This window comes from Ruditapes philippinarum, unplaced genomic scaffold (assembly GCF_026571515.1).
Source record: "Ruditapes philippinarum isolate M1 unplaced genomic scaffold, ASM2657151v2 ctg1875_1_1_1_1, whole genome shotgun sequence".
In the NCBI taxonomy this organism is placed as follows: Eukaryota; Metazoa; Mollusca; class Bivalvia; order Venerida; family Veneridae; genus Ruditapes; species Ruditapes philippinarum.
The window spans coordinates 302191-315667 of NW_026851580.1; the positions used below are offsets into that span (position 1 = coordinate 302191).

At 32.2% G+C, this 13477-nt stretch overlaps 1 protein-coding gene across 1 annotated transcript; it reads right to left on the reverse strand.

The window, feature by feature from the left end:
• Window positions 1-266: 266 nt before the first annotated feature.
• Window positions 267-9108, reverse strand: LOC132750541 (uncharacterized). Its single transcript, XM_060740572.1, has 5 exons — window positions 8931-9108; window positions 5346-5450; window positions 3334-3594; window positions 2619-2696; window positions 267-406 (listed from the first exon to the last, which is right to left on the reverse strand). The coding sequence occupies exons 1-5, from the start codon at window positions 8980-8982 to the stop codon at window positions 267-269; spliced, it is 636 nt and encodes a 211-aa protein (XP_060596555.1). The 5' UTR covers window positions 8983-9108.
• Between the last annotated feature and the right edge of the window lie 4369 nt (window positions 9109-13477).

Below are 13477 nucleotides of genomic sequence, written 5' to 3' on the forward strand. Positions count from 1 at the left end.
ATTTATTGTTCAACATTGATTATACCAAATACAGAAAACAGAAGTATGTATGAATTTGTTGCATAACCGTGAGCTTCAAATTCATGTATATCTATTTGCAGAGTAACACAAAAAGTGTCTCAATTTGTCAATTTGTTAACACTTAATTAATTAAGCACTGAAATTTCTCTGATTATTTCTTTTTTTTTTAAAGTTTTTTATAAATAGTGATAAAGTGCACGCACTTAATTTTAGTTCTGTTCAATCAATTACAAGATGGAATAAGTTTACATCACCATTACCTTCAAAACCATAAAGGGCGTTTCTAACATTCTGTATGTAACATTACTGGCCTTTTTGTTTCCCGTTGATTTATTACCGATCTTTTTGCAAATACCAATTCTCAATATCTTTTTCCTTAATGTCCCTGAAATACAAATGTGTTTTTGTTTTTTGTTGTTTTCTTTTTCGTAACAAAAATATATATTGACATTATTACACACTTGAATACATGCAAATCAATGTCATTATAATATCACTTAGTACTACAAATGAACATAATTGTAGAAATAAATATCCTTGCATAAAAACTGCAGGTATACCTAAACGCAGTATAAATCATCAACGAATAAAATATTACATTTAAAATTTGAAAATATTTTAACGTGGTGATAAAATGGCGATTAATCGTTCAACTATTACAGTTTACACCGTATTTTATTTTTCATTAATTTTATAGTGTAAACCTTAAGACGTAACTGTAGTATAAATTACTTTTGTAATGACGAGACAACCAATAACGAATACGAATTTGGAAACTCATGTAAATGAACACACTGAAACACACCACATAAAAGCTTCGAACTCTTCTTAATTATTCATGATTATTTAATTTTAACCATAAAATATGGTGCTATATCAGTCAAATATATTTTATATTTTTTAAAAATAAATATGAAATATAAATATGAAAGTGGACGGAGTAAAAACTCATATTTATTTTAAGGGACTTCTTTCGCCGTTTTGTTTGAAAAATCTGATAAATACAAAACAAATTTTTCTTGAATATTGTTTTGAAAACTATCTAGCATGATAGAAAATGGTCTAACTACGAAAATTAATCCGAACACCAATATCTTTTATTCAGTAATTAACGCTGTACAGACGTTTAAAGAGTTGTTTACATGACGTCACAATGTAGCGCCAAACAGCGCGTGCTTACGCATACATTACTGCGCGCTGTACAATTGCAGTTGGTAGCAAGCAAGGGAATTCGTTACCATTTTCTTTGATAATGAATTTAAATAAAAAGGTTATTTTTTCGTTTTTGTGTGAAATATGGTATATATTTTCACTCAACATGATAAAATGCTACTGCTAACATATTTTCACTCGCCGTACCGGCTCGTGAAAATATGTGGCATTTTATCATGTTTCGTAAAAATATATTCCATATTTCACGCAAACGAAAAAATATCCTCTTATTATTCATCATATTATTGTATTCAATTAGTTTGAATTTCATGATTTTTATACATATATCGTTGCATATTAATGAAACGCATATGAATGTGTACATAAATACGTCATTGTAAGGTTGAAGACTGAATCATTTAGACATATATCTTACAGTGTGTCCGAGATCTAACCATTAAACGCTATGTCAGTTGTAGTAAAAATATGTTTTAGCAACTGAAAATTTACACACGTAATAAGTTATACAGTTATTATTAAAGAAACGCTGAGCTAAAATTTCAAGTACAAAATAACCTTAGTATCCAATTTAACACAGGTTTACTTTGGCTTAGTACTTTGACTTTAAGATACTTGTTGTTTAATAATTTCCTGCAATCGATTACTTCACAGTATATATCATAGAAAGTTGTGTCTATAAAAATGGCATAAAAGAGGAATTTATCTTTAAGTTTTATCAACAACCAGCTGTTCTATTCGCCATCGGTTAACCAGTGTGATAAACATCGGTGTTAATATCTCAAGTGAGATGTAACAGGTCACACTTATGTAATGGAAGCTACAAATTTTACAATTATAAAATACTATATAGCTGTTTTAGATCCCTTTTGTATCGGGGGTAGCTTTAATATGCGTAACTCAAATAGCTTACTTAAATGGCGTCCCCGGTATTTTCAAAATCGAATCATTACTGACAAATTACATCGCACTTACAAGTGAAAAGTATGACGAAAGCAATTTCTTTATACGAAAACAAAAAACGAATGACACATATACTTTTGTGCAAGAATTGGGGTACAGCACAATTGTTCGTGCATTCACATCTGCAGAAGTCTTTGGACTTATTTATTCCTTCACACTGCGGGATCAGGCTTTAAATGTGCCCAATATTCTGCAGATGGTAATCACGGGAATAGGTGCCTTAACTCTATAATGTTAACCCCAGTTAAAAAAGATGTTATCCGGTTCTTGACAATTATTGCCTGTTTTCCAAGCTTATATCCAACAATATTCTTACAATAAAAAATGTTTATTTGTAAAATGACCAGAATAGCTTGAAAACTAAAAATAGTCTCTATTATTTGGTAACCATAATGCTCTGTAAATAACATTCACCAGCCAATTTCTTATTATGTCATAATCTTACTATGATACATAAGACATACCAATTTCTGTAATATTTGGAATAGGTCCAAATGAATCATATTGAAGATAGGATTCTTGTATTGTGTCTTTTCTAAAACCTGAAATAAAATAATGTATTCACATATGTTCGATTGTATATTTTCTATTCAAATCTCATAAACTTCTTACAATGAATATACTTTTCAAGGTTTCACAGGTTAAGATATACATCGATAAATGAAAAACAAATCTGCGAACAAAGATCTTTCACGAGGGACTCAGAACATAGCCTTCAAAAAAATCTTGATTTTTTGGAATACTTTTGTTTTAACACATTTGCGTAGGATCTACATTACTTAATTACAGGATCATCTTTGAATTTCTATAAATACAGGCCTTTATATCACTCTTAATTCCCAGGTGTTTGACAGATATATACTCTGAAATAAAAAGGCCAATTACTTATACAAGTATTCCTGCCACTTTTCATGATGGCTCACATGTATAAGGTTGTGTCAATATATCATGCAAACTTTAGGTCAACACAGTATGAATACATATGTAAAAAAAAAAAACAAAAAAAAAAACACAGAAAACTTGCAGTTTTGTGAAAGAAAATCTAATCAAGTTTATCGACCATATGAAATTAAGCTTTTAAAACATGGTTTGTGCATTTGCTTATTCAAATAAGACATGTTCAGTTAGAATTTATTCTTTGATATTCTATTTGAAGATAGCTTTATATTATAAAAAAACCTGCTGGGCATTCCTCTCCAATCATATAAATTGAATATCTTCCAGGAATCCAATTTTCTGTATCTAGGTCTGTATCATTCCGAAGTTTAACACAAAAGTTCATTTCAAATTTTTTCATTTTTTTAAGATTTTTTCTTCCAAGTTTCTTTACGTGTAGAACGCCTTTTCTCCATCCACGATTTTCTGATTCGGGACACCCTGATCTTGACATAGGTATTGCAAATGGACCTGGTGGCCAGAGACTTGGCTTTTGCCGTGAACCTGACATAAAAAGGTTTTGATTTTAAATAATGTTTAAATAAACATCTTGATTTGAGAGGTCGTTGTAAATTGTCTAAATATTATAACAAAATATCATTTTATTTGCAATACCTATACCATTTTTTTGAAATGTCACAAAAGTCTAATAACTTCCCGGCAGACATATGTCTCCCTTTCCATTTGCACGACTTATTTATGGAAACTTCTTTTGTTACGAGGGGTGTTGAAATATGAATGCAACTAGGTCAATATCTCGCTTTTAAACATGTTTTGCACGACCTTTGTACATGTATCGTATAGATAGTTGTGTAAGCTCTCAATAGATACATGTGTGAATCAGTTCAGTCTAGCTTTGACAATAGCTCAATTAACGCTATCGACTCGTGTATACTAAACCAAAAGATTTTGTTTTCACTGACAAAAATACAGTTCTATATCATGAAGCGCTGTATTCTTGGTATAGAGGCGAAATACATAATTAATGAAATGTCGTGCTTATGGAAACAATGAACTATCTTTTCATATGTCACACGGTGGTATAAGAAATCAAAAATTGGTGTGTCAGAACAAGATACACATCGTGCACGCCGTCCGAAAACTGTAACTTCGCCAAAAAAGATTGAAAAAGTCAAAGGATTTGTTTGCTACTTATGCAAGATTTATAACTAGGTATATAGCTAAATGCGTTGGTTTCTTTGTATGAGCCACTCCTACATTTCTCAGACTTAATTTAAAAATGAAACGGATAAGTGCAAGATGGATACCCCATCTCCTTACAAAAGAGCAAAAACATGCTCGTGTAAGAATCTCCAAACAAAGGTTGAAAAAGTTCTCTAAATACAACAATCGATTTTTTTTGCAAATATCATCACTAGCGATAAAATGTGGGTTCACTTTTATGAGACTAAAAAACCTTGCATAGCAAAACGCATCATGAGCGTCAAAAAGGTCATATAATTATGTTATTTTCTTAACCTATAAAGTTTATGCAATTCAAATTGCCGTACCAAAAGTATAAAACCTGTAAATGCAAAGTTTAAAAAGGGCAAGGTCCGTCATAAATTTAAGAAATACTTTAACAACAATCGACCAGCAACTGGTCTCCGTGGTATTAGGTTGTTGCTCGACCATGCTTCGGCACACAAAGAAGCCATTGCTCGAAAATATCTGAAACAGATATATAGGTTGTGGAGCTTACTCATCCTCCTTATTCGCCAGATGTTGCTTTTCCTATTTCCGAGGCTAAAAAACACCTTGCTGAAAGAAAATATCAAACGCGAAAAAAAACTCTGCTATTTTCAAGTGTCTGAAGAGTATAACCTCGAAAAAATTATGAAAATCTGTAAACAATGTGATCCCTCAGAAGCACTAATCAGAACAAAATTACATGAAAATTGCAGACTCGATTTGATTGAGTCTGTATATGAGGGATAATGAACAAGTGCAACACCCCTCACGCCCCCTAGCATCGGCTTGAGCGGTACGAAATCGCATTTAAATTTATGAATTAAAGACAAAAACTTTGTATATCACATGGTGAGAGGATTGAGATAATTTTTTGGCACTGCTTGTTAAGCACTTCAGTTGCATTTATATTTGAACACCCCTCTTTGTGTCGAGAACGTTTTGCTTAAATATAAAGTGTTGTACTTAAATGAATTCGAAAAGAAATTGGTTTGAAAATTACAAGTATACAGTATAAGTATAATATAGGAACATTAGATTTTTTATTTTGTGTTTTCCTTTTTTACCTCTTCTTATGTTAAGTGCCTTGCAATATACTCTTTCCAACGTCTGTTCACATTCCGAGTATTGAAAATTCGTAATTTCTTCAACAAATTTTTCATGTGTAAATACTGAAAAAGAAACATTCAAGTCAGAACACAACATGAATGAAATTATATTCAGACGAGATCTTAACAGTACATGTTTAATCAATGAAATATTAGTATTGGAACATCATAGTATCCATATTTTACTAGCTATCATAACGTCATCAGCTATCTTTTAATCTGTTTGTCTAACATATATGTTTTATTAGATTTGATTTAATGGAGTAAGAACAAGAGCACCGCAAATGTGGTGAGCATACCCCCAAATGCAAATTTGTTTGAGTAATCAAACATAATTTTTCAATTAGGAGAGAGACCCAATCAAGAAAAAAAAGTTTACCCTTACGATACTATGTGATTTGCAAGGTGGAGGCATTTTTTAACCAAAATGCATTTTTGTTTTCCCATATTAGTTTATATATTAAATCAAGTGATCCCGGGCGGGACAAAATTGACCCGAGGGACATGATAAATATCAGTTTTGCAGAGGTTTACATGTTATGCTACATGGTTAAATATCTTGATCTTAGCATTGATGATTCATAAAAAGACTAAAATGGGTTTCTCATACAAGATTATATCAACTAAATGACCCAAGAGGCGAGCAAATTTTGACCCAAGGGGAATGCTTAATACCAGTTTTTACAGGCAAACAAGCCAATGCCATGTCCAATTATCATACTTTAATAGTGAAAGTTAGGGTGACAGTAGAATAAGTATAAGAGTATTTGCCTATGCAAAACTAAATACACTAAGTGAACCCTAGGGTGGGGTCAATATTGAACCAAGCGACATTATCATTTATACCAGTTATTTTGTGTCCACAGAATGATGTAACATGCCAAATATCTAAGTTCTGGTCATCATAATTTCACGAAATAAGTTTCACACGTCCTTTCTTATATAAGTCTTTACTATCAAGTGACACCTGGAGCGGGCGAATATTAAACCAAGGGGCATGCTTTTATAACAATTTGTAAAGGACAATGAAACAGACTACATGCAATATATCTGAGCTCGCTCTAGGCATTATAGTTTCACACAATAACAACAAAATGTGTATTCATTTAAAAGTCTGTATAAATGAAGTCATCTCATGAAGCTTAAACTTGTGTTCTGCAAATCACCTCATGATAAGTTATATAAATATGACTTTCCATCGGTTCAAAAGATAAAGAGTAGACACGAAATTTTTAAAATTGATACAAAATGACCATGACCTGATGATGATCAAACCCACGCTATGCACATCATCTTATTATGGTTAACATTTATGCTAAATGGTCCCGTTTCCAAAGATACAGACCAAACAACGAACTACTAACAGACGGATGACCAGGTGGTAATATTTTACGCCGAAGTATTTTCGGGCATATTAAATCATTCTTCAGGCAACTGTTGATTGTCGCCTACTGTTCCTGAGGAAAAAATCACCTTAACAGCTGCGGAAGCTACGCATATGCTTGTCAACCACATGCATCGATTTAAAAGTGATGCATTGCTTCCACATATATAACTTCCCATAAGCAAAATGGTTCAAACAACGACGTAGTCATTCGTACCACAAAAATGTTGCCTGACACAAAAAAATCTTTGCACTGGGTTCTTTCTTCTTTTTTTCACGCTATTCATGTGGAACCTTTTAAATATTTTGGATATTTATCCGCCAACATGATGCAGTGTTTCGGTCGAAGATAGCCGCCACTGTTTCACTGTAAATGTGTTTCAATTTCTGATATTCTATTTTTGGACAAGGGCAAGTGTACGGTCACAAATTCAATGTTGTTAAAATGGTGATTTTTTGTTCCACCAAGATCCAGATTCAAGCCATGGTAGCACATAATCGTTGTGTCTAGCGAAGTGTTTGGTCTGGCATTATCGTGCATCAGTTTTGTTTGACGCTGACGCAGAAAAGGACAACTAGAAGGAGAACAGTGTCAATATGACTTTGGACATTTAGATTGCCAGGAATGACGACTAAAATTGTTTTTTTTTTTTTTTTTTTTTGGTGTTTTTTCCTTTCATCCGTTATCCAGCCCGAAATAAAAAGCCTGTGCATCAAGCAATTATCTTCAAAACGCTCACCTCGACGGCTAAAAAAGGCATACTATATATACAATCTGCAACACTGAAATTTAATTTGACTCATCGCTTAACAATACTCTTGCCCACTGGACACGAATACAATGTATATGACGTTGTATTTTGCCTAGTGTCTCAGTTTTAAACCTTTAACGTACATGACATATATCTAATGTACCGGTCTTGACGTGCAAACGTTACCTTTGGCCTACCTGAACGAACGCCATGTCCTAGGCTTCCAGATTGCCTTAAATGCCACTGCAGATTAAAAATTTTATGGCAGTTAACTGTTATACAACGTTAGCGAGGCTTCTTTCCGATGTAAGAAGCACGATAGTTTGAGATTAACGTTTTCTCATAACGTTACCGTGGCATCTTGTTGCCGAGTTAAATACAATTTAAAATGTAATGTTAAAGTGCGTAAAGGTTCACTTAATAAGTCAATGACAAATAAAACATAAAAAAATATCGCTCGATGTGCATGCGCAAAAAGTTTTACAACAGCGTTCAAACAATCTTGAGATAAAATATCCGTTAAAATTTTGATCATTCGATCAATTTAGTGCGCTGTATATAGTGTAGGCATGTGGGCTAGTACTCGGATGAAAAAAATCAACCAGCTCTGAGAAATCTCATACAATTTTATTACATATTCCGTGTATGTTGTTAATAACTCGTTAAGTATTACCCCTATCTTTTGATATTAATTGATACTAAGTATTTATTTATAATGTTACATGTATTCAGACGTTTTCAGTAAACAAAAAAGAAAAAAAACAAAATTAATCTATTTAAAAAAGTAAAATCATTTTCAAATATTCGATATCGTCAACTTATTATACATCAGTTTATAACCGCCCATTCAGATACTAAAACAGGGTGTGAGTATTTGTACCAGAAGGCGATATTCGACAATTAACGCGATGGCAACACTACGACCACAGTGTGTTAACGACAGTGCTGAAATACGATGAAGACAATGGCGACACAAGATCCAATTGTCGCCCTCAGGGATTGTAGCGTTAAACCACGATGGCCCTAACCGTATTTCAAGATTTATATCATGTATATGGCACAAAATATTTACAACTGCCGGGCTTCTCGTATACATTCTATTATTTATTATCTTCATTTTACTAATAAACGATTTAATTTTGATAACAGATGTTTAAAATTTATTTCAGCAATCGTCTTTTGCAAGATTGGCCACTATCTTTACAATCTATCCGTTTGAGTTTAAAAACTGTCTTTATATAATTGCCAATGACACTCTTGAGAATTTTGAGCTCGTTATAGGTAAAGTTTTCATTATATGGAAATTGAGACCGGTCCTTCAGAGTTCAGATTTAACAAATCAAAGTTAACGTGATTATAACTTAACTATGTTTAAATATGATTATTGTACGAATGAATTAAGCTTACCTGCTGTAAAGAAGAAAATTACAAATAAATACACTATAAGATTGCCATCCATTCTGAATTAATACTGGAAATCTCGTTCTGAAAAGTGCTAAAATTATTTGTCCAATGCAGCCTGTTTGAGTAATATCACCCGGCTAAATAACTCATGTTCCGGGAAACTGTCTGGGACTAAGCAGGATATTCAATGTGTCGCCTCATTAATGATAAATGAATATATGAATATGGAATAAGTTTATGCGGTTGGGTTGACATTTTCATAATATTTCCTCATAATATTCATTCTGCAATTTTGTTATTATCTCGGTGTATTTTTTCCGATCTGGGAGCTCAAAATATTGAAATTGAGAAGGTTGGATTGCTATTCGAGTGGTGCAATCCCAGCAAACACATGACGTTGTTTCAACGTTGCTCAGACATTAGAGTCCGACGTTGGATAGACGTTGGAATTTAGTTGTATATGAAAGTTTTTTAGACGTCAGAGTCCGACGTCAATCCAACGTCATAAAATGACATAAATCCAACCTCTTTTCAACGTATATACAACTACTTTCCAACCTATTCCCAACGTGAATCCAACCAGTTTCCAACATGATTCCAACCACTTACTTACGTAATACCAACTAGTTTCCAACGTAATTCCAACCAATTCCAAACATAAATTTGACCCGTTTTCATTAAAAAATTCCCAAATAAAGAGAAAATACAAAACTTTCTATACTAGAAAAGTGATTTTATTATTTTAGAAAGTGATCATAAAAACAATTAAACAAAATGTATAACACAGTTTCGGATTTATCTATTCATGTAAAACTTAATATACAGTAAATATAAATTTCCAACACATTTGTACAACATCACAAAAATGACTCACTTTTAATCATTTATAGTGAAAATAAAATAAAGTTTGATATTTATAAATTGTATATAAACTATTAAAATTAAAATAAGAGCTACATGTCTTTTCAAGTTAATGGTTTCTAAATATTATGATCGCCAAAGCTTTTACTTCAGTATTCCTCACTTGAATACTGTTGAATCTTCTTTAGGATATGTGGCATGCTTTTTAAATTTGACTTATGACGTACTATATGTGCTATGCAGGCTTCATAACCTCTGGTCCCCTTTCAAAATCCCATTTATATAGTTCCATTCATTTTTTTTCGTTTAGGTCAAATGCATTTTTTAATTGAGGACCATATGCAGCTTTTCATGGAATGGCACTAACGTGTCACATTGAAGGTTCCATGATAATCGCCATATGAATACATCTGCGGATGTTCCAAAATTCCAAATTTTACCAGGGCATGTTAATTGTTGAATACTGCTTAAGCCGATTTAGGGGGCGTGGACGGTAACTTGCACCGTACCGTCCATGAACAGGCTCAATCAAAACGAGCCTGCAACATTTTCAAATTGTCGTTTTGTACGTTCTTTTGAGATTCTTTATTTCTGTCTATTGAATATGTTTAATACTTATTAAATTTGTGATTAATTCTACTGGGTAGTTTTATAATTTGCTGCGAATCTGTTCAAAGCCGCAGTCTCAGGTCTGTTGTATTTTACCCTTACTACGCTCAATACCTTAAATAGGTTTGTCCATCTTTCTATCCTGACAAATTAATCCATCACTATAAGTGAAAATTATTTTAAAAAAAGAAACTTAATAACGCACAGTGTAGACAATAATTTAGGTATTACCTGGCCACATGAAGAGATGTTAACGCAAGCAGATTATAATGTCGATTTGTCGTTCCTCATATTTCATTAAAGCATCGGTTATCAATATATGAAACTGGTAAAACTTTAATTATTTTTTTTATTTATTTATATTTATTCATTTATTTTATATAATTATCTATTTTATTCATTTTATTTTTTTCATCAATTTACATAAAATATAACACCGATAACTCTATATTAATTTATACATTTATTTTATTTACACTTTAATATGTATTTATTGAAAAGACAAATTAATCTATATGACGTTTTATATGAGATTAGAATTTAAAATCGAAAATGATTTTGTAGAACAATTTTTAGTTTAGGCATTAAGAATAGTTTGGACTATCAAAACAGACAATTTTAAGATCAAGATCACAATCAATAGTGTGTCTTCTATTTCTTTTCTTTCTAAATCATAAAGGATCTACATCAAAGTTGTCTATTGTCATGTTTTTAACCATAACTTATAATGTGTATTCTATCCGAAATTCAATCAAATTATTTTTTACTAAAAGTCTTTTAAAATTGGGCGTCAACAGTCAAATTTACTTCCTTTTTTGAGGTTTGTCCATTTATCTGAGGAATAAAAGAAAAATTGTATTGATATAAGGAAAGAAATTCTTATATCACTCTTGCATGCGAATTGAAAATTTATATATTTTAAGTAAAGATGAATTTGCGTACCAATTTACGGCGGCAACAATAATCAGTTGATTAGCCACCAAACAGGTACCCGAGAGCCGAATATAACAACAAAGCAACATATCAACATATTTAATACAGTTAATTCTAGTGAGAAACAAATATTATTTCCTTATTGTAACATTGTTGACATTTATACAAATAAATGTTTTGCACTATGAATGGCGAAATTATCAAAATGTCCTTTAATGGAACATTACATATTTCCTGCTTCTGTTTCTGCACAACATTTAAAGCAATGCTTCATCAGTACCGCATTTATCTAATTATCACAGCGTTTATACATGCGTTTATATAATTTCTCCAAACGATGTTTGACATTTTATCAAGATATTGTAAATGTCAAAACCATAGAACAAATTTTTTAACAAAGAGGACATAATATGTTATAAACATGCATATGCTGTGTCTCTTTCTACATTATATTGTCTGTTAACATTGCGTTTTGATCATTATTTTTGTAGACGAGGGGCTATGCTCGAGTTTTGTACTTTTTTTGTGAACAGATTAACCTCTTAATCTAGTGCAAAAAAATCCTCAGAATACAAAAGATGGGATCGCATTTTTCAGAGTTCTTTTCTGTTTATACAAACAATAACAGATAAATAATATCTCTGTTTATAATGATGTTTAAGATGCGTGTGGAAAAGTAGATCAGCATTTGCTTATCAAGAAGACATTTTTATTGAATTTTTTCATCTTCGGCCATTACGAACACTTTTAACCGACATAGAGTCTAGAAGATATGTCATTATACATTGTAAATATGTATTTTCATGTTTTATTCATTGGTAAACAAACAAACTCTAATAACTTGTAAGCATGTGATAAGTGGGTATTCAGAAGGCACTATACTAAATTTGACTCTTTAATTCATATACTAGTATTGATTCCAAGCCAGTTTTAGAACAGAAACCTTTTAATGTCATACATTTAATTCTTTGATATTATCTTTGCCTGTAAATGATACATATGATATTATGACATTTTGGTATTGGTAGCAGACACCACCGATATTTGCGGGGATGAAATATTCAAGATCAATTATTGAGCACATTGGGGAAAATGATATAATTTCCGCCTAAAACAATTGTCCAAATGTTGACATTATGTTGTCATGTGATATTATGTTCATATTTTCATCGTCAATTTTAACTGAATTAACTATACATTTCAAAAGATTGACTGTTATAATGGTGACCGACAAACCGTTGATATTGGAAATCTGTCCAAAATTAAGAAAAAAAAAACAAGGAAACAATTACACTCATTGATCGTTTGAGGTAAATTCTGATGGATATTTACAGAAATACCATTGGGTCATGAAAGTTTTTATCGTTCATGCGAAGTAAATTTATAAAATTGAAATGAACCACCAACCATTTAAATGCTAAGACGCAAAGAGCTAAGAAATAATGTCGATTGATCTAGATATTCGTTTGTTTGTTTGTTTGTTTCATTTTACGCCTTTTTCCAACAGTATTTCAGTCATATAGGCGGGTAGTTTCCTAACCATCGTTCCCGGAGAGTTACACCAGTACTAGACTACCTTCCTCCGCGCTAAACTACCAAAGCATATCCCGGGGATCGAACCCACGCCAGAGAGATCTAGTTATTCAACATACTTAAATATTTAACTGTTAAAACTGCTATGTATTCGTAAATCAAAACTAAAGAGAAAATATAGATGTACTCAATTCTTCAAAATGCTTAAGAATATTGTAGATTTGTTCAATAATTCAAACGTGACTAAACGTTATTTTTCCTGATTTTCAAATAGCAAAAAATATAAATTTGTCAAATTTTATTACACGAAAATCACAAAAATCGTATTGAATTATCGATATAGAGAAATTTGAAGCCTGAAACCGTTAACCTCGTCATCTCCAGACTCTAGCACGGCTATCTGTGAAGTCTAGGCAGAACCTGGACTCATCAGTGAAAAGAACGTCTTTCCAGCGTTGCACTGTCCACCGTGTATGCTCCATGGCTCATTGCAAACGGGCCTGGCGATGTCGACGCGTCAAGGGGATACGTATGCAAGGTAGGTCTTCTCGTGAACAAACTACCTGCATGCAGTCTTCTACGTACCGCCCGCCTGCAGCATAAGCAAGGTCATT